The sequence below is a fragment of the Emys orbicularis genome, chromosome 5 (assembly GCF_028017835.1).
Source record: "Emys orbicularis isolate rEmyOrb1 chromosome 5, rEmyOrb1.hap1, whole genome shotgun sequence".
NCBI classification, from domain to species: domain Eukaryota; kingdom Metazoa; phylum Chordata; order Testudines; family Emydidae; genus Emys; species Emys orbicularis.
Window position 1 is genome coordinate 114,438,286 of NC_088687.1, and position 27,150 is coordinate 114,465,435.

At 41.4% G+C, this 27,150-nt stretch overlaps 1 protein-coding gene across 3 annotated transcripts in view; it reads left to right on the forward strand.

Moving 5' to 3' along the window:
* Positions 1-27,150, forward strand: part of LCORL (ligand dependent nuclear receptor corepressor like) — a 181,214-nt gene that overhangs the window by 80,398 nt on the left and 73,666 nt on the right. For all 3 annotated transcript variants that reach the window (XM_065405225.1, XM_065405224.1, XM_065405226.1), the window contains exons 3-4: positions 7,019-7,098; positions 7,337-7,466. In XM_065405225.1, the coding sequence (XP_065261297.1) occupies positions 7,019-7,098; positions 7,337-7,466 (210 nt within the window). The remainder of the gene's footprint in view (positions 1-7,018; positions 7,099-7,336; positions 7,467-27,150) is intronic.

Sequence of the window (27,150 nt, forward strand, 5' to 3'; positions counted from 1 at the left end):
TTTTTTGACCGACTCTCCCACTTCACCCCAGTTTGGTCCTTTGTCACCTCGGACCACTGGGTGCTGAGTACGGTGGTAGATGGTTAAACCCTTCAGTTTTTTCTTCCACTCCTTCCTCCCATCCCATTTCAGGGCCCCTTCTCATGAAGTACAAGCCCTCCTATAGGTGGGAGCTCTGGAGGAGTTGCCTCAAAACTTGAGAGGGAAGGGGTTGTACTCCCAATATTTCCTAATCCTGAAGGGCAAGGAGGGTCTTTGACCCAGCCTGGACCTGCACTGCCTCAACAGTTATCTCAAGAAACTGAGGTTCTGCATGGTCTTCCTGGTCTCCATCATTCCCTCCCTAGATCCAGGGAACTGGTATGCCGCCCTTGACCTGAAGGATGCCTGTTTCCACATTTTCATCTTCCGAGGCCACAGAAGGTTCCTCAGGTTTATTATAAGCCAGACCCATTAGAAATTCACTGTCCTCCCTTTTGGTCTGTCTGCAGCCCCTTCAGTGTTTACGGAATGCATGGTGGTGCTAGCGGTCTTCCTCAGAAGGCAAGGTGTCCAAGTCTACCCATACCTCAACAACTGGCTGATCGAGTGCTGCTGAGAGGCTCAAGTAAAGAACAGAATCAACCTGCTCCAAATGACCTATTGAACACTGGGCCTGTTGATAAATGATCAAAAGTCTACTCTTGTTCCAAAATAGATAATAGAGTTTATCTGGGCAATCCTAGACTTAACCCAGGCCAGAGCCTATATTCCAGAGGCTCGATGCCAGACAATGTCACATCTGATATCCAGGGTTAAGGCCCACCCTGTCATGGTTTTGCCTCCTCTTTTGGGGCACATGGCTGCATGCACTTACTTGATATGACATGCAAGGCTGTACCTCAGACCCCTGCAGATGTGTTTGGCCTCCATGTACTCACCGAAGAGACACCACTTAGATTTGGTGCTTACAGTTCCCTCTCTGGTCCTCACCTCTCTCAACTGGTGGAAGGAACCATAGTCAATTAGTGCAGGCATTCCCTTTGTCACACCCTCCCCCAGCCTTCAGTATCCCTAGTTTCCAATCTAGGTTGGGGAGCTCACCTTGAACACCTCAGGACACAGGGCCTGCGGTCCCAGGAAGAGTTCTCCCTACACACACACACACACACACACACATCAGAGCTCAGAGCAGTCTGCTTAGTTTGCCAAGTGTTCCTTCCCCAGATCACAGGAAAAGTAGTACGAGTTCTTAGAGACAACATTTTAGCCATGTTTTACATCAACAAACAGGGAGGAGCGCACTTCTCCACCCTGTGCCAGGAGGATGTCCATCTGTGGGACTTTTGTGTGAAGCACTCCGTTCATCTCGAGGCTACCCAATTTCCGGGAGCCCTGGATTCTACAGCAGATAGCCTCAGCACATCTTTCTCCTCTCACCATGAGTGGTCCCTTCACCCAGAGGTCACCAGATTCATCTTCCAGAGGTGGGGATCTCCCCTGGTATACTTGTTCACAGCCAGGCAGAACAGGAAATGCGAACAGTTTTGCTCACTGCTCTGTCACAGCCTGGGCTCCCTTTCAGATGCCTTCCTGCTTCCATGGACAGAGCTCCTATTCTGTGCATTTCCTCCGATGCACAAGGTCCTTCTGAAAGTCAAGTGGAACAAGGGGAGTATTAATTTTTGTAGGTCCAGCATGACCATGCCAACACTGGTTTGGCATGCTACTAGACTTGTCAGAAGCGCCCCGCTGCCACCCTCCCTCTGCCCAGACCTGATCTCACAAGATCACAGCCGTTTACTCCACACAAACCTTGGGGCCCTTCACCTGATCACATGGAAGCAGCATGGTTGAACTCAGAAGCAAGCCTGTTCAGAGCAAGTACTCCAGGTCTTGATAGATAGTAGGAAGCCGTCTACTACGGCTACTTATCTGGCTAAGTGGAAATGTTTCTAATTTTGGTCTTCCCTCTAATCTGTGCTGGAATACCTGCTCCATCTGAAATAACTAGGCCTGGCCCTCACATCTATCAAGGTACACCTAGCAGCGATCTCAGCCTTCCACCCTCCAGTGAGCAGCAGGTCAGTCTTCTCGCACAAGACGTCAATCCGCTTCCTGAAAGGGCTAAAAAGGCTTTACCCTCAAATTCACAAGATGATTCCACCATGGGACTTAAACCTGTCGAAACTTGTGGGCCCTCCCTTTGAGTCACTGGCATCATGCCCTCTGCTGTTTTTTTTCCTGGAAGGTCGCCTTCCTGGTTGTGATTACCTTGGCCACAAGGGTCTCGGAAATCAGGGCCTTCACATCAGAACCACCACACACAGTGTTTTTTAAGGACAAGTTTCAACTGCTCCCCATCCAGCCTTCATTCCAAAGGTGATCTCGCACTTCCATGGTAACCAGGCCCTTTTCCTACCAGTTTTCTTCCTGAAACAGCACAAGAATTCAGAAGAGCAGCGCCTTCACTCGTTGAATGTTAGATGTGCCCTAACCTTCTATATCGAGAGAATCAAGCTGTTTTGTAGATCTACACAACTCTTCATGGCGATAACAGGATAAAAGGCCTGCCAGTCTCAGCCCAGAGAATCTCATCCTGGATAACCTCCCGTATGCAGACATACTACAAGCAGACGGGCATCCCCACTCCTGCTATCATGACGGCTCATTTGGTGACAATTCAGGCCTCGTCAGCCACGCTTCTGGCCCAGGTCCTGACCCAAGACATCTCCAGGGCTGCAATCTGGTTGTCAATGCATACCTTCTCCTCCCACTACGCCATCGTCTAGCAGGCTTGTGATCATGCCAGGTTCGGGAGAGCAGTGTTGCAATCTGCATGTCTATAAACGCCAAGCCCACCTCCTTTGGTACCTCTTGTGAGTCACCTAACATGAAATGGATATGCAAGCACTCCAAGAAGAAAAAACGGTTTCTGACCTATCTGTAACTATTGTTCTTCGAGATGATGTGTTGCTCTTGTCCATTCCATGACCCACCCTCCTGCCCTGCTGTCCGAGTTAGCTGGCAAGAAGGAACTGAGGCGGTTGCAGAGCCGGCAGTGCCCCTTATAACAGTGCATAAGTGCGGAGCACAAGAGGGTGCTAGAGCCAGCCTGACAGATACCACTGAAGGAAAAATCTCCAGCAACAGTGCATGCAGCACTTGCACTCCTAACGTGGAATGGACATGAGCAACACATCTCGAAGAACAACAGTTACAGAAACGTTAGCAACCATTTTTTCCACTCAGCACTGATAAGGCCTCAACTCGAGTTATTGTGTCCAATTCTGGGCACTACGCTTCAGGAAAGGTGTAGAGAAAATCCAGAGGAGAGCAACAATAATTATTAAAGGTCTAGATAACATGATGTATGAGGAAAGATAGAAAAAATGGATTTGTTTAGTCTGGAGAAGAGAAAACTGAGAAGGGACATAACAGTCTTAATGTATGTAAAAGGTTGTTATAAAGGAAAGGGTGATAAATTGTTCTCCTTAGCCACTTAGAACAGGACAAGAAGTAATGGTCTTAAATTGCTGCAATGGAGATTTAGATTAGACATTAGGAAAAACTTTCTAACTGTAAGGGTAGTTAAGCACTTGAGCAAAGTAATTGTGGAATCTCCCTCATTGGAGGTTTTTAAGAACAGGTTAGACAAACATATGTCAGGGTTGGTCTAGATAGTAATTAGTCCTGCCTCAGTACAGGAGGCTGTATTAGATGACCTTTCAATGTCCCTTTTGAGTCCGACATTTCTATTATTCTAGTCCAGGAACAATCTCCAATTAGCCTTATGTATAGTAGGACCCACTATGTTCTGTGATTCCAAGATAGAGGAATTTCTCACAAAATTCAACCCCTGCCACAAAACTGAGCTCTAGAATCCAAGCTTTCATGTAAAACAAACAAAAACAAACCTCTTTTATGATTTCAGAGTAAGCTTTAAAAACATGAGCTGATTCTAAAGAGAGGTCTTCCAGATTCTGCAGACAGCCTGAAACAGTAGCTCTAAAAGTTATGAACTGTTAAAGTCACCCAACAGAAATATTCAGCTAATATGCTTATCCCAAGTCTCACCACCTTCTGTTCCTTCCTGGCTGCCAAAAGCTTCAGCTGTCAAAACTTCCAATTTGTTGTCACCTCCTCCCTCCTCCCCCGGATAACTTTTATACTATAAATACAAAATATATAGTACAATCCCAGTATAAAATTCTCTTGAATATTAGTACTGTAGGGCAGAATAAAACAAACAGAACTAAATTTAAAAAAATACAAGTAATGCTGGTTGCATTAGTCATGTTGATATTTAATTCAATAACCTATCTTCTTTGTTAATTAAATAGTATTTCCCATAGGAAATTACACATTAAACCTGTGTTCCATAATTTGCACTAGCCACCACAGACTTCCAGGTGAAGTTTTACGGTATTCATTTTAACTTGTGAAACCCTAAATAGTCCTAAAGTGACTCTAGCTAACGATCTCCTGGCTTAAATGAGACGCCGCTGTATGTAGGACATACTCTGTGAGGAGATTCTCTGCTCTGGAATGCATTTATTTCCTCCCTTTTTTTCTTCCAAAGCCTGTCTTTGTTAAATGGATAGAATTCTAACACACTTGTGAAGAATTAGTTACATGAATTTATGTATAGATTTCAGAAACTAGTATAGTTATCTGAAATATAATAATCCTCATTAGAAATTGTTTGATACTGAAGGAGTTAAATGAACCCCTTCACTTCAGTGGAAGGTGGCAGAATTCCCTTGCCACGTTGACGTTTAAAAGCCATGCACTTGGAATATGGGGTGGCATCTGACTTGTATTTGTCATGGATACCAGGCATGTCTCCAGTATGCATAATGTTGTGTTAGAACCGCAAGGTATCATCTGAGGATTTAGACTTTTCTGCAGAAAATCTGTCTGGCCTTGTCTACGCTATTAAATCCAACTGTTACTAGCACTGATTGTCAGCAGTCAGTTTAATTGAACCAATATTGAAAACTCTTTAGTTCAGATTGTAGGCAAGGCCAAACTGTATTCAGTACTGTTTCAGCAACTCACTCAGATAACAGTTTTTAATTACAGTTTTGGAAATTATATCCCAAACAGTATGTTCCTCTTTGCTCTTAAAGCAGTGGTTCTCAAACTTTTGTACTGGTGACCCCTTTCACACAGCAAGCCTCTGAGTGTGACCCCCCCTTATAAATTAGAAACGCTTTTTAATATATTTAATACCATTATAAATGCTGGGGGCAAAGTGGGGTTTGGGGTGGAGGCTGACAGCTCGTGACCCCCCCATGTAATAATCTCACGACCCTCTTAAGGGGTCACGACCCCCAGTTTGAGAACCTCTGTCTTTAAAGTCAACAAGGAGTCTGGTGGCACCTTAAAGACTAACAGATTTATTTGGGCATAAGCTTTCGTGGGTAAAAACCTCACTTCTTCAGATGCATAGAGTGAAAGTTACAGATGCAGGCATTATATACTGACACACGGAGAGCAGGGAGTTACTTCGCAAGTGGAGAACCTGTGTCTCCACTTGCAAAGTAACTCCCTGCTCTCCGTGTGTCAGTATATAATGCCTGCATCTGTAACTTTCACTCTATGCATCTGAAGAAGTGAGGTTTTTACCCACGAAAGCTTATGCCCAAATAAATCTGTTAGTCTTTAAGGTGCCACCAGACTCCTTGTTGTTTTTGTAGATACAGACTAACACGGCTACCCCCGATACTTGTTTTTAAAGTGTAAGAGTTTCAACTACAGATCCAGCTAAATTGATTGCCGACAGTCATTGGCAATAACAATTCTTTTTCCTAGAGTAGACAAGGCCTTAATACCTGAGATTGAATCTGGAGTGGAGCAATAAGAATGGATATATGAATCTAATTATATGATAAGACATTGAATTGTGTGATATTAATTCATACCGAATGTGTCAATATCATGCTCTAAATTCAGCTAGGCATGAATTAATATAACACAATTCCCACAGCAAAATGTTATGTTTGTTATTAAATGTTCCATTTTGATATATTCATTAAGGTTCAGAATTCTTACCAGCCAATCAAATCATTTGATTTTTGCCCCTTTTTATATATATTTTATTTCTCACATTGCCATTCAGCAAGAATGTTTGTTTCACATATAGCTTCATTTTCAGCTTCTTGGTACTACTGTTTTCTGCTACTGAGCTTCATTCAAGTTTACACAAGTGCTGACAGTGCTGTATCTGGTCTGTTGATAGTCTCTGGATTTGTCAGTCTGGCAGCTTTTCACAAGTATTATGTTTACATGAAAAAACTAATACAACTGTTTGTTGTGTTGTTTTTCTTAATCTTCCTAAATTATTTAGCAGAGCAAAATCAAGACTTTGGCATGTGGCAGCTCTATTTTGGTTTTTGACCAAAGAAGGAAGAGAATGGTTATATATTGTATATATTCATTGAAAAAAAGATGAGATTGTTCAATTACTGTATTGATATTCTGTATATTGTATTTAGGAAGTTTTATGTATTAATCCAGTGCTACAGTAGAATGTAGATTTATATACCTTATCAGTACAACATTAGTTACTGCACAGTAGTAGTACAACTGCATGGCTAAATGGCAAAGTCACTGTGCCCTTATTAGTAGCTTACAAGTTGCTTTAACATTCAAATCTTTTGTTATTGAAAGGAAGAATATTAACCAGGGCTCTCAAGTTAATATGCTGCTTTTGAAAAGAGTCCTAGGATCTTTAAATATGACTTGGGTAACCACAAGAGACAGCCAAAGTGGCCACTGGGTTTTACCTTTCTTTTAAAGAATAACACCCCCAAACTCCATTGTCAGCTTTGATCGCGAGCCAACTATCCTGATGTGGGAAATTGAACTCAAAGCCTTCTGATCTGGCGGGTAGAATACTACCAACTAAATCATACTAATGAATACATGTTAGATTAGATATTTTAACTTTGTAATTGATCATACTTTGTTCCTTTTTAAACAATCTCTATTTGCTCATCTTTAAATAAAACATTTTAATTGTTTTTCTTTTAAGACTGTGAGCCAGAAGAGCTGACTGATTGGTCAATGGATGAAAAATGTTCCTTTTGTAACTTACACAAAGAAACAGTCAGTGTAAGTATGAATGTGATATAAACTGTTGAAACTGATTTTTTTCAAACATTGGGTCTAAAAATAGAGCTTGGAGAATGAAATTTCCCATATGGATTCACACTGTTTGTTTTGGCTGGGGCGTAGGGAGGAATGTTAAGTTGGCAGAAATCTTTTTTATTTATGCTATTCATTCATGTCCTGGGTTCTAGAAACAAGCTATAATTGTTATTGAGATCTGTTGCCATCTTACATTTTCTAGGATCGTACCACAATTATTGGTTCTTCACAGTCAACACCAACAGAGGAACTGTCATCTCAGGGCCAGTCCAACACTGATAAGATTGAATGCCAAGCAGAAAATTACCTAAATGCACTCTTTCGAAAGAAAGGTAATAGAAGCATGTCTTTCACATTAAATTATGCAGTAAAAGTTTTGAATAATCACATAATTTAGGGATAATTTTTCAATCCCAGATTGCTTTTATTACTCCAGTTTTGAGTTCTGAGTGATTTTTTTTTTCTTTTATTTGTCTTTTCTTCCTTCTTTTCTTCTCTCTCCCCTTCCTTCCTTGTTTTAGGACCCGCTGGCGCAGTGCTGCTTACCTCTCCTCTCCTGCTGTTGCTATCCCTCCAATTGCATTCTGTTCCTGAATTCTGCCTTCCCCTATGATGCATTCTTCTCCCTTCGCTCCCTGGATTCTTGAAGCATTTAAACATTTTCTGTTCCTAAGCAGTTTTTTCTATTTTTACAAGAAAATGCTTTTTTAAAGGGGGGAATTGGATATCTCAAGGGATGAGTAACGGGATATAGTTCTTCTTATCTCATAGTTGCTACTCTAAATCCATCCAAGATAGTGATTGAAACCTGTTATTTGATAGCATTCAATAACTCCACATTTTCACTTTCATGACTGCTATCACTGATTTGACCCTGGTAATTTCATGGTGTATGTAGTGTGGATGACAAGTCAGTTTGGATCTTGATGCTGATTTGGGAATAAACTAGTCACCTGCTAGAAGGGCTACACAACTCATTTTCTCCCTTGAATTTGATGATAAATATTTGCAAGAGTTCAGTTCCTGCCTGGTAGTTTTGACTTAATACTCTTCTTGAACCTACTAGACTAATTGGACAACAGAGCACCAGTCATAAGCGTGCTCTGCTCTCTATGACACGCATATATGTGTCCAAGCTACATTCTTTGTATCTGTTCGGCCTATTGTGTTTCAAACAGAGCAGCGACTAACCCAGGTGCTGGAAAAAGAACTGCTTCCTTCACCTTTCTGTTTCTCCATGTGTGTGGTTGGAAGTAGGAGTGGCACTTCACTCTCTTCTAAGCAACTAGAAAGAGATGGAAGAGAATGGTGTTTCACTCTTTCCTAAGGAAAATAAAAAAGGAAGAGTGGTTGTCTTTTCTTCCTTTACCAGGCTGCAGGATGGAGAAAATATGGAGTATCTCCTTGAAATCAAGGAGGCTGGATCCTTTGTCTGCATTGATGGGACTTTTTGATCTGTGTATTCAGCATAGGCCTGCTTTAAAGACTCTGACATCTGAGAAGCTAGGGGATTTCAATCCTGCTTTTTTTTCTTGGCTTCATTTGAGTCCAGGTCAGTCTTATCTCACTTTTGAGTGAAAAGAAAGCTCAGCTGTGGTGTCACCTCAGTGCACCTGAGAATCATCTGTTGCAGATTAATCAGGGCTCTGCTCCATGGCCTGTCCTTGGTGGGGTTCCTCCTGCTGCTTCTGAGTTAAGCTTGGGATTTGGTCTCTGCCTTCAGTTTCCACTTGTTCTGCTTCTTCTTGGTGGTGGTATCTGGAAAAGTTTCTCCCCATAGAGCTACTCTATACCTTGGGGAGGCTCATTCCATGTGGTCTCTTATGTTGAGAGCAAAGATAGAATTTTTAAAGACATCATGAAGGAACTTCAGTAGATCTCGAGGCATCCTACAATGTCATAAATCCATCTGCTAGATATGTGCTTATGGTATTGGTTTTTCTACAGGTATTCATGGCTGAAAAATTCTGTTTTGTGTGTGTAGAAGCTCAGTCAAATATTGATTTAAGTAGTTAAGGAAATTTAGTAGGACATTTCAGAAAAGCCAGAGATGATATAGTATCTGTTTTCTACTAAGCAACAGATCTGAAAGTTAGCCAGATTCTGCCCAATTCTTCCTTCTCTCTCTCTTTTGGGGTCTCTTTGAACTAATTTTTATAAGCTTGGTTTTCATTATCCCAGTGGTGGGTCCCAGAGGCTATGGAACAAAGGTGCTTTCTTCAGTTAGATGACATACCAAAAGCCACCCATTCCCTTCCCCAGTCTTAGAGAAGCTGCTATGGGGAAGTGGTGACATGGCAAGGAAAAAGAAATAGGAAAAAAATCTAATGTGACTTTTAAAAATCCTTTTCCTCTCATCTTGACCCGCAAATAGTAAAATGCATGTAACAGACTAGCATAATTATTGCATGATATTACTACAGGGCAGAGTTAATAACTTTGGATATTTTTAAGTTTAACCTTAACTCTGAATTTCCTAGGTTTTGATTAGTTTTGGAATAATTACAACATCCAAGTATGTTCGTTTTATTAAAATACTGAGATGTACTCTCAAATATAACTCCATCTTAATGCAATTTTTGTCTGGAAATACACAAAATGCTTAGGCCCAAATTTTCAAACTAAGTACAAATATATAACATCTAAATTCCTATTTAATTTTCTAAATAAGAATGGCCTGATTTTCAGAGGTACAGAGCCCCAGCAGCTCCCATTGAAATCCATAGGACTGGAAGAGGTCCTGCTCAGCACCTTACAGAATCAGACCTCTCTGCAAGAGAAGATGGAAAGCTGGAGACAGTTGCAGTAGAGATTAAGAAGTGGAGTCGCAAGCAGAGCAGGGAGCAGTACAGTCAGGGTGATTTGAGTCCTTCCAAGCAGCCATAAGCTAAGACAGGCACCATCCATTGCAGTTCTCTTTTACAACAAAATGATCTTTCCTGCAAGCTATTCAAGTCCTTCTGTGCTTCCAAACCCTTATTCCCTAGCTGCCAAAACTCTTCATATCCTGACCTCCCCCAACTTGATTTCCATGGTGAATTTTGTTGTGTTTGGACCCCCTCCAATACTGTGTGTAGTTGTGGTCATCCCAAGAAAGATGAATTCAAACTGGAATAGGTGTAGAGAAGGGCTATGAGGATGATCAGGGAATGGAGACGCCTATCTTACGAGATAAGACTAAAAGTGCTCAGCATGTTTAGCCTGAGTAACTGAAGGCTGAGAGAGGAGATATGAGTGCTCTCTCTAAATACATTGGGAATGAAAACCAGGGAGGGAGAAGAGCTATTTTAGCTGAAGGACAACCATTGGCACAAGAACAAATGGGTATAAATTGACCATGAATACATGTAGGCTGAATATTAGAAGGTTTCTAACCATCAGAGGAGCGAGGTTCTAGAACAGCGTTCCAGTGGGAATAGTGGGGGCAAACAACCTAACTAGGTTTCAGGTGGAGCTTGATAAGTTTAAGAATGGGATTATGTGATGGGGTTGCCTGTGATAGCAGGGGACTGGATTTGATGAACCAGGAGGTGCCTTTCAGTCCTACGTTCCTCATCCCTACTCTTCGTTTGCCTATAGAGGTTAGTTCAGACTCAGAGGTATTCCTGTCTTAGCAAAATCTAATTGTGCTGCCTCTAAAGTTCTTTCATTTCCTGATGGCCTGTGGGAGTGGATTCTGATCTTGCAAAAGTTAGTGCACTAATCACAAAACAACAAGGTTGGCTGTTAGATAGCCCTGTGATTATTCAAATAAGTAAGACACTTTAAAATACTCTTAATTAGAGTGAAAGTGATTTGTATTATGTTAACTACAGTCTTCTACTTCCAAACTAAATTTATTCAAAGGCCAATTTATACCCATTTGTCCTTGTTGCCAACATATCCTTTAGCTAAATAGCTCTTCTGCCTCCCTGGTGTTTACTTGTGTTACTTGCAGGATTTTTGGAGGTTTCTATTACATTTGATCCAGTAGCAACTGTTCACTTTCTTATATTAATCATTTTTGAACAACTCTCCTTATATCTTTCAAAATCTAGTATTAAAATTGATGAATTGGGCCAAAGTAGAGCTGAAAACTAAATGAGAAATCCACAAGTTTTGGTTAAAATCCCAGGTGAAACTCCAAAAGTCTGGGGAGAATGCTCAACAAATGTTTGTAAAAATCCCTGTCGATTTCTGTTATCCTTTGTCATAATGTTCCATGTTCAGAGCACCCCTTACCACCCGAGCCAGGCCTTTGCATTCACCCAGACTCTGGTCTGCAACATCTGGGCATTCCACCACACTAGTCCAAGTATAGACATGTGCTAGTCCAGTTAGAAGATGCTCAGCCCTCCAGCCGAGCCCTGGTGGACAGTCCACCCCTTCTGGGGTTGCCAGTGAGCACAAAAAGAAAGGAACACACATGAATTGTCTCATTGGTGTGGTAAAATTCTGTTGTTCTACGAGTAGTGTTCCTACAGGTGCTTTCACTTCAGGTTCGTGTGATCGGAGATGTTCAGTAGCAGTGCTCATTTGACCTGCCTATGCACTCCTGCCATCCTCTTCCCCGTTATGGTGGATATATAGAGCTGCATGGGCAAAACACCTTAAGTTACTTCTCAACTTCCCTTTGGCCTGAGATGGAGTGCCTAGTGTGACTCTTTCAAACTGAGTTTATAACTCAGCCTTTTCTGATAATTTAGTTTAGTTTACTTATTTTTATTGTTGTAACATAGTTTTATAGTTTGATATTATCTTAACGTGTTTTCTTCCTTTATCACCTTTTTTTCCCTCTCCTCCGGCCTTCCCTGGAAGGGCTATCTTCAGGAATAGTCTTTGCAGAATTATGCTGGGATTCAAATGCTGCTTCACCCGCCAGGAATTGATTTCCAGTTAGTGACGGATATTCCCGGTGTCTCCACTGTCTAGGAGACACCCATGTACCATCAAAGGGTAAAATCTGCTTATCTATTAAAAGCAGGTCTCAAAAAAACCAGGGAAATTAAATGTAGACTTCTTATGATGTAGCAATCCCTGCAACCAGCCTTGTATCCAGGTCTAGGTAACCCCTCTGTACATCATCCTCTGAGTGAACACCGCGCCCCATCGGTACCCCATTCACCGAGTTTTGTGGGATAAGAGTACAAAGGGTATCGATAAAGGCACCCAAAAAGAGGACCTTTAGCTCTTTGACAGAGGCTGTCTGTGAGAAAAAGATTTGGTCACTACCAAAATCTGACCATTCTAGAAAATCTGGTCCCAGATGGGATATACATCCAAGACTTCAACTTGCTCTGGTACCAGCAGCTTGTTAAAGTCTTCTGGTTCATCCAAGAGCCATGGAAATCGTTCTCTGCACTGAAGCATGACCGTTGCAGTAGGGACTCTTAAGCATGTTGCACCAAGGAGAGTGCTTAGAGTCTCTTTTGCCAGAAGCTGGGAATGGGCAACAGGGGATGGATCACTTGATGATTACCTGTTCTGTTCATTCCCTCTGAAGCACCTGGCATTGGCCACTGTCGGAAGACAGGATACTGGGCTAGATGGACACTTTGGTCTGACCCAGTATGGCAATTTTTATGTAGGAAGCTTATACTGTCTTCAGATCCCTTGGTACCCAAACAGGTGTCTCAGACCACTACACAGTGCCTTTGAAGTCATCAACATTGGTACCAACATAATCCACTCAACAGGTAGCGTTGCAACAAACAACATCCTTGGTACTGACACCAGCCAGTTCAGAGCCTCATTCACTCTCAGTGCAGATACCCTAAGTTTCACAGGAATTTAGGTGCTCCAGAGACTCGATTTGGATGAGTTGGAATCTCCTTTTGTTAATGGGTACAGAACGTTTGTCAGATCTTCTGAGTCACCAGGGCCTTATCTTCCATTAGTACCTCCTAGTTCTCTGGTACCTATTACCACAGGGCAGACAACCAGCTTCACCCTTTTTATCTGCCCCTCCTTTGGACTATGTCGAGGATGACTCCTTGGATTCTTAAATATCTGTGCAGGAGTCACCCACTTACAAAGGGATATCTCACCTTCACTCAGAAAAATACCAAGGGACAAATCTTGTATTCCTTTTCATTAGTTTGACCAGCACGGGATGCCTCATTCTCTACCTTATGATCCCCCCTCAGTGGCCATACTGGGATCCGAGAGCTGCCTATTGTCAGCAGTTCTCAAGGGCTCCTAGCTACTCCTGTGGGGATCATTGAGGACACTTCCCTGCTCCATCACTTCTTCCTGAACAGCCCCAGCTGCAAGAGGAGTCTCTTGAGGGGCAAGAGGCTAGAGCAGATAAGGAGATAACACCTCGAACTAATATTTTATCATCTTCACTGGATGTGAGGCTATACTCTCACTGACTACTTCAAGCAGTTTCTCAAGAGCTGATGAAACATATTGCTGCCATACTGTAGATCCTCTTAGAGGAGGTCCAATAGTCGCAGCAAAAGGTCTTGACATTTTACACACAACCACCTCTGTTGAAGTGGCTCTTCTAGTGAATGAGGCCTTACTGGAACGTGGCAAGACAATCTGGCAGATGCCACCTATGGTACCACTGATGCATAAATGAACTGACAAAAAGTATTACGTTCTAGACAGAAATTCTGAATATTTATTTTCCCACCCACCACCAAATTCCTTAGTAGTAGAAGCTGTCAGTGAGCATGGCAGCCAACACTATACAAAATCTACACCATATAATAAGGACCACTAGTTCATTGTTCTCTTTGATCATAAGAGCTATTCTTCTGTGACCCTGCAGTTTAGGGTCTCATATCAAGCTCTGGTGGCAAAATATAACCACACTAAGTACAGTAAATTCCAACACCTCTATTGAACACCTTATGGGACATCATAACAGATGCAGGCCTCTCTAGGTACAGCCGACACTGCAGCTCGTTCCATCTCTACTGCTGTTGTCATGTGTCCAGTATCTTGGTTGAAGCTGTCAGGTTTTCCTGTGGAAGTCCAAAATGCTGTAGAAGATCTCCCTTTTGATGGACTTAAGTTCTTTTCTGAATCTATGGATGAACACTTGCACAGGATTTGAGATAAACACTCAGGTCTCTTAATATTTATACATCTGCAAACAAAAGGATATTTAGTAGCTCACAAATGGTACAGAGATTCCACACAGCCCAGTTTTCCAGCTATGATATATCTACTGAACCAGCCAAAAAGAGGGCAAGATATCAAAAAAGAGACCTGCTACCATAACCATCCAGCTGTCCTCATTGTTCAAATGGCAATTTTGAGGGTTTGGTTGAGGGTCTAGAACAACGCTACCTCAGGAACCTTCAGCTGCACCATTCTTCCCACCTCCCTGTCTTTGGAGACCATCTCTCCCTTTTCCAACCTGCATGGGAACTAATTACATCCTACAAATGGGCTTTGAAGGTTATAACATCGGGTTACCCAATCCAGTTCACTTCTATGCCACCCCCCTTCACTGTCCCTTTTCAGGGACTCCTCTCACGAACACTTGCTGAGACAGGAGGGGCTACAGAACTAGTTCCAGTCCTGCACAAGGGGAAGGGATTTTATTCCAAGTATTTTCTGTTCCCAAAAAGAACAGAGGCTGATACTGGATCTCAGACTCCTAAACACCTTTCGGAAATCACAGAAATTCAGGATGGTGACCCTCACAGCTGTAATTCCATCATTAGATTCCAGGAATTGGTTTGCAGCCCTTGAACTTCAGGACAAGAACTAGGGGTCACCAAATGAAATTAAATAGGCAGCAGGTTTAAAACAAACAAAAGGAAGTATTTTTTTTCACACAATACACAGTCAACCTGTGGAACTCTTTGCCAGAGGATGTTGTGGTGAAGGCCATGACTATAAAAGGGTTCAAAAAAAGAACTGGATAAATTAATGGAGGATCAATGACTATTAGCCAAGGTGGGCCAGGATGGTGTCCCTAACCTCTGTTTGCTAGAAACTGGGAGTGGGTGGACAGGCAGGCTGGATAAAAAACAATGATTTAAAAAAAATTGGATTTTTTTGATAAAATGCTTTTTGAGGGGAAAAACCTATCTAAAGATAGTTTTAATTAAGATCTCATCATGGAATAGGGATTATAAATTCTAATTCTATAGTATGAGACCATATATTCATGTAATGTTTAAGAAAAGTTTTGTAAATGAGTTCCAATAGTTCATGGATTAGGGACCCAATTTTACGGGGTTCCAAGGGCTTCTGTATAGATTATTTAGGTTAATCTTTCTATCTACCCAATGGGACTCAGTACTCAGTCTAGAAGATACCATCAGAGAGGCTTAGTTTTGCAGTTCTCAAACTGTGGATTTGTGTATCCAGAGATAACATGCTTATTATTAACAGCAAAAATGTTTTTAAATAAAGAAATAAATAATATATAGAGGTGAGAAATACCAGACCTCAACTCTGTTGTCCCTCTGCAAATTTTTATGTACACCGAGTCAATCCCTTACCTCTCTCTAAAAGTGCAAAGTTTCAGAGAGTTCAATGAATAGAAGATTATTGGGGGTGGAATAGATCTGGACAAGGAGAAAAAGTCTGGAGATAAATGTGAGAAGGGAGGGATAGGCAGTAGAAACAAAAATGAAATTGTTTGAGAGCATAATCCAGAAGTCTTGAGGTCTTTCTGTGTGTAGCCTTCACTGATTTGAGATCCACCATACCATTCTCTCACTAGAAGGGAAAACCTATAATGGCAGCAGGCCGTAAAAGAGATCCAGTTTGGGAATATTTTAATGAAGTTCCTCTACCTGTGGGTAAGACAGGCACGTGTGCAAAATGCAAACAGCCGCAACAAAGAAATGCAAGGCCTGGTTGCCCGAATGAAAAAACATCATGAGAAGTTTTACTTCTCAGGAGGAAGCTGCGTTGAAGATGATGAAAGGAACATGTCTGAACATGCAGGATCTTCAGGTTGGTAAACTTTTTTATTTCATACTTCTTTTTTAAGGGCTGCTTGTCTTCGTTCTGGACTATTCTTGAATTCTCATGTTTGAGCAAAAAATATAATTGTTACTCTATGGTACTACCATTTCAGATGCAGTTGTGATTAAAAAAAATAGCTGAAATAGGGAGATCTTCCTTTTACAATTTCACCTTTAAAGTAGTACTGAGTGTCAGTGAATGCAATGAGTAATACTAAATGAGCAGTATGGTAATAATAATTAAATAACTGCATTGACTCATTTTGTTTAGGAGAATCCATCCTCAACGTACAAGATTCTGAAGACTATCCACCTTCAAGATCATCATAATTTTCTATAGTTTCAGAGTTATCTGCCAATGATAGTGTTTCAGTCATAACATGTATGTCACATTAGCCACAGTATATCACCTGTAGCAAAAAGAAAAAAAAAGAAAAAAAATCATCCAGAAATAGCCATAGATAAGTTTGTGAGAAGAACCAGCAGATTACAAAAAGAGGTAATGATGAAAAGATTGTCCGGTTTGTTTATGCAACCAACTCTCCTTTCCGTATGAGTGAGAACCCACACTTCATTAACATGGTTCAGTCATTAAGACCAAGATACAGTCCACCCAACAGAGCAGATGTCGCAGGCAAATTGCTGGATAAAGTGTATGAAAGAGAAATTGAGCAGTGTGCAAAAGGTCTAGAGGGTGAAATTGTTAACCTGAGTCTTGATGGGTGGAGCAATGTCCACAATGATCCTGTTTTATGTGCTTGTGTGATAACAGAAGAAGGGAATGCCTTCCTTACAGAAATAATTGATACATCAGGAAATGCACATACAGCAGAATACTTACAAGAAGTAGCAATAAAAGCTATAACAAACTGTGGGGAAAAAATTCAAATGTCTAGTACGCAGCTTGGTCACAGACAATGCTGCAAATGTATCCAAGATGAGAAGAAATTTAGAAGAGAGTGAAGAGAGTCTCAAGCTAATAACATACAGTTGCAGTGCTCATTTGATGCACCTCCTAGCCAAAGACTTCAGTGTTCCAGAAATAAAGGCTACTGTTGTTGAAATTGCAAAATACTTCCGTAACAACCACTTTGCAGCAGCTGCTCTGAAGAAAGTGGGAGGAACCAAGCTAACTCTCCCACAAGATGTGTGATGGAATTCAGTAGTGGACTGTTTTGAGCACTATATCAAGAACTGGCCTAATCTGATGACAGTTTGTGAACAAAATCATGAAAAAATAGATGGCACTGTCACAGCCAAAGTTCTCAACATTGGGCTTAAGAGAAATGTTAAACACATGCGGAGTACCCTGAAGCCTATTTCGGTAGCCTTGAACAAAATGCAGGGAAATAGCTGTTTTATTGCTGACGCTGTTGAAATTTGGAAGGAACTGAGTGAGATCTTAAAAAGAGAAATATTCAATGACAGAGTTAAATTACAAGCATTAAGAAAACGAATGGGAAAAGCACTATCTCCAGCTCATTTTCTTGCAAATATTCTCAATACTCGGTATCGGGGTCAAACCTTAACTGCTGAAGAAGAGGAGTTGGCTATGACATGGATCATCCCAGCAATCATCCCTCCATAATGCCAAGTATAATAAACTTCATAGCTAAGGGTGAACCATTCAAGAAATATGTTTGCTGATGATGTTTTAAAGAAAGTCACACCAGTGAACTGGTGGAAGTTACTTAAGCACTTGGATTCAGAGATTGTTGAAGTGATAATCTCACTTTTAACAGCAGTACCTTCTTCTGTCGGTATAGAAAGAATATTTTCTTCCTTTGGACTAATTCATTCCAAATTGAGAAATCGTTTGGGACCTGAAAAGGCAGGAAAGCTTGTTTTTCTTTTCCAGATTATGAACAAACAGGAAATTAAGGTGAAGACGACTGAGTTAGCTACAGAAGCCAATATTTTAAGTTTCTCATGTTGACCTGGCGGACAGTCGTTTTTAATTTTTTTTTAAACTATTTCGTTTAACTATTTTAGTTAAAAACTATTTTAACAAAAACAAACCTGATTTTAAAAACTTGAATGTTCAACTAAATTCAAAAATTCATATGCTTGTTTTGTAAAAATATTATGTTTGCTGTTGAAGAAAAAAATCCAGAATACATAAAAACATTTAGTTAAATAAAACAATTTAAATGTCTGTCTGGCGATGGTCTCTTCCTAATACAGCATGGCAAGAAAATCCTCCAAATATTAATGATTAACCTGTTGAATTGGAGATAGTTCACCTCCCAGTGACTTCATAAATATCTGCTTCAATTACCTTTGGTAAATGAAATAACCAAATAATCATTCATTTTCTGATATAGGTGTAAAACTAATCTGAAAAGTTTTTTTTTTTTTTTTAAATCACTTAAAAAATGTATAGTGGGTACCTTCTAAAAATGAAACCTACATCTATCTCTTGAGTTGTGAAGAATATGTATTAAGGTTATAACAACCAACAAGAATGCACGTTTATGTAGAAATCCATGATTAAATCGATTCTTACTGACTAATGATTTAAATCAATTTGATTTAAATCAAATCCACCCTGGTGACAGAGGATGAATCTCTTGATGGTTACCTGTTCTGTTCATTCCCTCTGAAGCACCTGGCATTGGCACTGTCAGAAGACAGGATACTGGGCTAGATGGACCTTTGGTCTGACCTAGTATGGCCATTCTTATCAATAAAAAATATAAGAACATATGTACTTTCGCTGTGCAAATCAGCCCCCACAAGAGGTTTGTCTGTTTCACACAACCAGGATCACTTCCAGTAGTAAGTGCTTCCCTTCGGCCTCTCTTGTATGTCCCAGGGTTGTTCTCAAAAGTCGTGGCAGTGGTAGCAGCTTATCTACATCAGCTGAGAATAATCATCTTCCCCTATCGTCAAGATTGGCTGCACACGGGCCAATCATACAGTGACAGTCTCTTTGCAGTACAGAGAGCTGTGTCCCTTTTCCACAAGTTAGGACTTCAAGTTAACATCAAAAAATACATTTTGACATCAGTACAACACATAAACGTAGTAGGGGCTTCTGTAGATGCGATAACAGCCAGATCTTACCTCCCTGTGGACAGGTTTACAACTCTAAGAAGCCTAATTTCCCAAGTTCAAATAAGTCCCCAGACGTTGGCCAGAAGTGGCCTCCATCTATTAGGACATGTGATAGCTTGTACTTTTGTAATGCAACACGCCAGCTTACATCTTTGCTGTCTGCAGGGGTGGCTCAGAACAGTCTACCTCCAGAGCAGTTGCTGTCTAGACAAGCTGCTGTCTATTCATCATCATGTGCCAGACTCATTCAGTTTGTGGAAGGACCCGCCAAAGTCTGTTTAGGAGTTCCTTTTACCCAACGCTACCCCCCACCATCATTATAACTTTAGAAGCATCCATTATATGAGTGGTCATCTAAGGACATGCACCACTCAGGGCAAATCATCTGCCCAAGAGTCTTCTGCACATCAACTTTGTGGAATTAAAGACTGTCAGGAATACCTGTATCCATAAACAGAGGTCAATCCATCAAAGTCATGACAGACAACATAGCCCATGTGCTCTATATAAATCATTGGGGATAAGCGGAGGTAGCAAGAGCCCCCTCCTCTTGTGCTGAAGCAATAAAAGTATGGAACTGTTTATAGTCAACCACATCCTCATCTCAATCTTTTACTTTCCAGGGATACAAAACACCATGATCAACAATCTGAGCAGGCACTTCTCCCAAAATTAAGAATGGGAGCTAAACTTTCAGATTCTCAAAAGTATTCTTCAGACTGGGAGGGGTTCCAGAAATGGACCTCTTTGCCCCACCACTGCCAACAGAAGTGCAGGAAACTATGTTCGAGGGGAGGGATGGATCCTCAGTCCATGAGGATGCCTTCCTGTCCTCTTGGATAAAGGGCCTTTGCTGTGCATTTCTGCTGACACTGTTGATCCTGAGAGTGGCCAAGAAGATCGGGCAAGACAAAAACGAAGTCATGTTCACTGCTCTGACTTGGCCGAGAGAAGTCTGGTATCTTTACCGGATTCACCTCTCCTCCATCTATTCCCCATGTGCTGTCTCCAGTCAGATTTTTTAACTCAAAGCTTGACTCCTCAATGGTTCTCGGTGATAGTAACCTCCTGTTTGAGAGAGGTACAACAGGTTCTGTTTAAACAAAGAAACATGTCTACTAGAAAAACTCACCTCGAAAAGTGGGAAGAGATTTCACCACTGGTGTGTTCACTAACAGTTTTTGTCTGCTCTTTCTTTCCTCTTCACTATTCTTAGTTGCCTGATGGAATTTAAAAAAGAAAAGTCTTTTCACGATTCTCTGTGTTTGCTCACCCCACCATGGCAAGATTAATCAAGTATCAGAGGGGTAGCCGTGTTCGTCTGTATCAACAAAAACAACGAGGAGTCCAGTGGCACCTTAAAGACTAACCGATTTATTTGGGCATAAGCTTTCGTGGGTAAAAAACCGTCTAATTCAGATGCATGGAGTGAAAATTACAGATGCAGGTATAAATATACTGACACATGAAGAGAAGGGAGTTACCTTACAAGTGGAGAACCAGTGTTGACAGGGCCAATTCAATCAGGGTGGATGTGATCTACTCCCAATAATTGATGAGGAGGTGTCAATACCAAGAGAGGGAAAATTGCTTTTGTAGTGAGCCAGCCACTCCCAGTCCCTATTCAAGCCCAAATTAATGGTGTTAAATTTGCAAATGAATTGTAGCTCTGCAGTTTCTCTTTGAAGTCTGTTTTTGAAGGTTTTTTTGTTGAAGTATGGCTACTTTTAAATCTGTTATAGAATATCTAGGGGGACTGAAGTGTTCTCCTATTGGTTTTTGTATGTTATTATTCCTGATGTGTGATTCGTGTCCATTTATTCTTTTATGTAGAGACTGTCCAGTTTGACCAATGTACATGGCAGAGGGGCATTGCGGGAACATGATGGCATATATCACATTAGTGGATGTGAAGGTGAATGAGCCCCTGATGGTGTGGCTGATGTGGTTGGGTCCTCTGATGGTGTTGGTAGAGTAGATATGGGAACAGAGTAGGCAATGGGGTTTGTTACAGGGATTGGTTCCTGGGTTAGTGTTTCTGTGGCGTGGTGTGTAGTTGCTGATGAGTATTTGCTTCAGGTTGGGGGGCTGTCTGTAAGCAAGGACTGGCCTGCCTCCCAAGGTCTGTAGGACCCAGTAGGAGAACACTTCAATTTTCCTGGACATTCTGTAACAGATTTAAAAGTAGCTATACTTGAACAAAAAAACTTCAGAAAAAGACTTCAAAGAGAAACTGCAGAGCTACAGTTCATTTGCAAATTTAACTCCATTAATTTGGGCTTGAATAGAAACTGGGAGTGGCTGGCTCACTACAAAAGCAATTTTCCCTCTCTTGGTATTGACACCTCCTCATCAATTATTGGGAGTGGACCACATCCACCTTGATTGAATTGGCCCTGTTAACACTGGTTCTCCACTTGCGAAGTAACTCCCTTCTCTTCATTTGTCATTATATTTATGCCTGCATCTGTAATTTTCACTTCATGCATCTGAAGAAGTGGGTTTTGTACCCACAAAAGCTTATGCCCAAATAAGATTGATCAAGGGGCTCATTAATTTCCCCCCACAAATTAGAAAGTCTACTCTTGCATGGAATTTGAACTTGGTTCTTAATTATTTTATGAAACATCTGTTTGAACCGATGGCTAAATGTTTGCTGCTTCATTTGTCTATGAAGACATCCTCCTTGGTGGCCATTAATTCTGCCTAGAGAGCTGGAGAAATGGGTGCATTAATTGCAGATTCACCCTTTACTGTGTTCTTCAGAGAAAAAGAATTGCTACAACAACATCCTAAGTTCCTACCTAAATATCTTTTAACATCCATGTTAGGTAACCAAGTTTTTCATCTGCCTTTTTTCCCTCCCCGCAAACCACAGCAATCTAGGGAGGAAGCTGTCCTCCATACATATATGTTAGAAAGGCATTTGCCTTCTATCTGGACAGAACCAAACCATTTAGGAAGTCTCCTAGACTGTGTGTTTCATTTACGGACATATCCGGGGATCCGCAGTTTCCACCCAGAGACTTTTAAGGTGGACTTCAGGATATATTATCTCTTGCTGTGAGGCTAACATTCCACCTCCTTCCAGAGTATTAGCTAATTTTACAATATCCCAGTCTATTTCTTTGGTGCTATTGAGAATGGTTCCAGTTGCAGGAATTTGCAGAGCTGCTACTTGGTCTTCATACATACTTCCCCCAAACACAATGCTTTTATACTTGCTGCCAGATTAGAAGCTGCTATTGGCAATGCAGTTCTGTCATCAATCTTAGATCCAGCTCCAAAGCTCCCTAATTCTTCTGGGAATACTGCTTGGGAGTCAATTGAAGTGGATTGCTCATAAGGATACTACTTGAAGAAGGAGAGGTTGCTCACCTTATGCAGTAACTGGAGTTCCTTGAGATATGCGTCCCAACGGGCACGTCACTACCTGCCCTCCTTCCTCTCTGTTTCAGAGTTTCTTCTTGCGGGGTTTCGCAGCAGAGGAAGAACTGAGGGTGGTTTGCCTGCACAGTTTTACTTATGGGGCATGAAGGTGTCTGGAGAACATGCGTGGGCCAAACACACTGCTACTGAAAATCTTCAGTCAAAAGCACATGTATACATGAGCAATAAAGTGGAGAACCCTCCTGGGGTTGCACATCTAAGGGTATGTCTACACCCAGCCGCTAGTTCGGCGGCTGGGAATCGAAGTTCTGGGTTCGACTTATCGCGTCTTGTCTGGACGCGATAAGTCGAACCAGGAAGTGATCGCCGTCGACTGCGGTACTCCAGCTAGACGAGAGGAGTACCGCGGCGTCGACGGGGGAGCCTGCCTGCCGCGTGTGGACCGAGGTAAGTTCGAACTAAGGTACTTCGAACTTCAGCTACGTTATTCACGTAGCTGAAGTTGCGTACCTTAGTTCGAATTGGGGGGTAAGTGTAGACCAAGCCTAAAAGAACTCTAGTAATGCACCACGTGAGTAACTGCTCCTGTCTTCAGAAGGCTTCTAGTAGCCTATGAGCCCATTGTGGGCACAGCTTAACAGAAAACAATAGTTCCACCAAAAGTGGATCAGCATTCCTTCCTTCACAGAGGGGGCTGTTGGGCAGCAGTCATCTGAGAAGCTCTTGCATTCAGCCAGCCTTTCTCCAGGAGTTGAGTGCTGGAAGCCTGTGGTCCTCTCTGGTCTGTTCCAAACAAACTGTGCTCTGATCTCTCCTTGTAAGCTGTTCCTTCCAAGTCTGACATTTCTCACAAGTGGGGTGTGGCTGACTGAGCCCATAATAGCTCATTAACCCCGTGGTGCCCAATGTGGGGTTTGTATACCCCTTCACACCCTCTGTAGACTTTCTAAAATGTGTGTATATCCAAACCACCAACTAAACTAGTTCTCTTCAAAGAGCCATCCAAGTATAGTGATCCTGTATAGTACAGCTCAGAAGATGGACTTGAACATTTTTGGCATGCTAGTAGAAGCATTGTTTAATAGGTACAGCACCTAGAACAGGGATGTCCTGATGCTGGGGACTCCAGACAGTAACAAATAATATAGCAGGGAGACTCAAACTGGGGGTCGTGACCTCTCAAGGGGTCACAAGGTGGTTACATGGGGGTCATGAGCTCTCAGCTCCTTGGGGCTGACAGCCCCAAACCCCCATTAAATTAAATTACCCCTTCCATTTTTAATTTATAAGGGGGGTCACACTCAGAGGCTTGCTGTATGAAAGGGGTCACCAATACAAAAAGCTTGAAAACCACTGTAATACAGAGTAATAATAATTAGTTACTCAGTAGCTCCATCATCGTCTACTCTTGTATTTTGGACTGGAATGTTGAGAAATCATGGGCAGAAAAATTCCAGCTACGCCTCACTGACACTTGGAGCTCCTGAAGCTGGGAGCAATACCTACCTTGGTCCCAGTACCAGCAAGGGACCTGCATGGCCCTGGGCAAAGGTTAGAGCAACCACAGAGCTACTTTCCCTTAGGCCAAATTCTTAAGGACTGTTCCATTGCCTGTGGAATGGTACACGCACACATACTGGGGAAATCCTCAGCTGCCCAGTGGTTTGGGAAGAACAGGTGGCCTGGCTTCATGTCTGTAAATGGACATAGGGATGGAACCACATTTAAAAAGCTCTTAGCTGTAGTCATGACTTCCTAAGAAATAATAAAACACATCTTTGCACTGTATTACTAGGGTGTTCATCGAAAGTGTATTTGGTGCTACCTGCTGAGGATAAAAAAAAATTCAAAACCACACTATATAGAGAGAGATGCAGTTTATTTTTTTGCAAGAGTGTATTTAGTGTATTTACTGTTTTCACGTTCACTAAATTAGTTACTATTATGTACAGTGAAACACTTCTGCTAAGTAGAATATTAAACTTTTTAATATTTTGTTTTTGTAAGAAAATACAGTTTTATAAGCACAGTTATACATAATCTTTTGACTTTGTCATATAATGCAACTGAGGCATATGTACACCTCTACCCCGATATAACGCGGTCCTCCTGAGCCAAAAAATCTTACCGCGTTATATCGAACTTGCTTTGGCCTCGAGCATTTCCGTTATTAATAGTCAGCAAATCATTTTTGTTAGAACTAACACGGTGTATGCAGTAAATAAACCTGTTCTATGATGGTTAAATTGTATCTTCTTTCTTTAATTACAACAATGATTTTACAAGCTTACTTAAGATACAGAGTATTAACAACACAGGTACTAAACACTGCTAAATGCAACCTTGTGGGCTAGGTTTCATCATACATCAATTGTTTGGTCTGCGTGTAATGCTTTGGAAAATGCAAAATTCACATAAAATATCAGAAAATGCTTTTAATTACACATCCTTACAAATTGTTGTAAAAAAGGATTTTGGTATTTTAGCAAATAGGAGCATGGGCCACTTTGTCACTTAGCCAACTATGTTATACGTAGATTAAGTAATATGAACTGTTAACTATTAAATACTGTAGTTTGAAAACATTTTGGAGATGGGCGTTTTTACTTATAGAAAAAGTTAAAATGAAGCTAAAAATGGTAAAGTAATCAAGCTTTAGAGACATTGATAAAATGGTAAATACCTTTTTTTGGCGTACAAGATGCTTTCTTTTTTAAGATGCACCCCTTAAAAAATTTTTAATTTTAAAAAAAACTTGTTATACTTTGTTGCTTCATGCTACTGCGAGCCGCCTTCTTCGCCAGGTCAATTATGGATTTTAACTGCAGTATTTGCAGTCTATCCACATCCTGGCTTTCTAGCCACTTAAGACCAATCTCTAACCCTACAACCGCATCAGCAGCTTTGGGCGGTGGCTCCGAGGGTTCTTCGGCACTATCCTCAGGGTTAGACACATTTTCTGAGGCACCAGGTGATTGAGGGGCAACATTATGAATTATATCTACATCTGTAAGTCGTTCATAGGTTGGACACATAGCATCCACTCTTGAACATCAGCTATTCCACTTTGAGCCATAAGTTCCCTGTAGACTCATTCTGCCTCCATGGCCTCTTCTTCCGAAAACCTTCAAAGTTGTTCTCATCTTAGTCTTCTTCCTCATCTTGGTTGTCGTCGCTTTCAGTGACAAAAGCACTTTTGAGACCACGATGCCAACATTTCTCTGTCATTGACAGAGTGATTCCTAGCCAGGCTGTCTCGCCTAAATTAAATACATCCAGCAAATTCAATTTCTTGATTACATCCATTATGCTACTGTTGTCCTCAACAATTTTCTTTACTAAGGCTTTACAATAGTTCATTTTAAATGTGGCTATAATGCCTTGATCGAGGGGCTGTATTTTGGACGTCGTGTTCTTAGGAAGGTAGCTCACCTTTATCTTCCCGTCTTTGCTGGTTAAGGTCTCAACTGGGGGGTGGGCGGGACAGTTGTCAAGTAGGAGCAATGCCTTTGGCTCCAGGTTTTGTCTGTGTAGGTGGCTCCGGACAGCTGGTACAAAATATTTATTAAACCATTCCTTGAAAATATCCGATATCATCCAGGCATTTTTTGAATGGTGATAAATGAATGAAAGCGAATCCATGTTCTTATGGTGGAAAGCCTAGGTGACCTGGATTTGCCTATGCGCAGAGGTTTAAGTTTATGTGAACCGGTTTTATTCACACAGAAAAGTATTGTCACTCTCTCTTTTATCACCTTAAAACCTTCAGCCTTTTGTTCTTAGGTCCTAGAAGCAAGTGTTCTATCCGGCAGCATACAGTAACATAAGCCAGTTTCATCAACGTTATAGATTTGCTCCGGAGCATAGCCACTCTCGATGATGATCTCTTGTAACTTTAGCGGGTATTTGTTGCAAGCTTTTATATCTGCAGAGCACGTCTCTCCTGAAATTGTGACTTGCCGAATGCCATAACGTTTTTTAAAACGATTAAGCCATTCACTGCTAGCTTTAAATTCGTTACCTTGATGTGCAGAAGTGTCCTCACCCGAGCGTCTAAAATCGAGATCCTTCTTCAATTTCTCCGCTTGTTTCCTTATAATGTCACTGGAAATTGGTGTGCCGTCGGAGCATTCTTGGGTAAACCATGTAAATACTGCTCTATCTAGTTGGGCAGTTTTAGGCGCTTCCTTTCCAGGCCTTCACTTTCATCCAGTTCAACTAGCATTGATCGTAATTTTTCCTCATCTTTGATCCACCCTCTTAATGTTGATTCCCCCCACTCCTAGTTCTTTTGAGACCTTTGCTTGGCTCATTCCTGATTTCAGTCTGTCCAAAGCTTCCAATTTTTCTTTGACTGTCCATGCCTTTCGTTTCTGTGGCTGTGAACTAATTGCCATCATGTCAATGGTATTTTAATATTAATGCTAACAATTTTTATAATGGTTTAGAAAATGTCAGCGCAGCGTTAGTGTTTCCAAAATACAACTAGTGAGACAACTTAAGCTTAGTCTATACTGCACACAATTTAGAAACGAGATTAAAATAGGCAGGAGAAATGAGAACGCCTAATGGGACCATGGACAGGCAACATATGTTTACCCCTGCCTTCTCATTGTTGCACATTCGTTCCACCACTTTGATACATGCACAC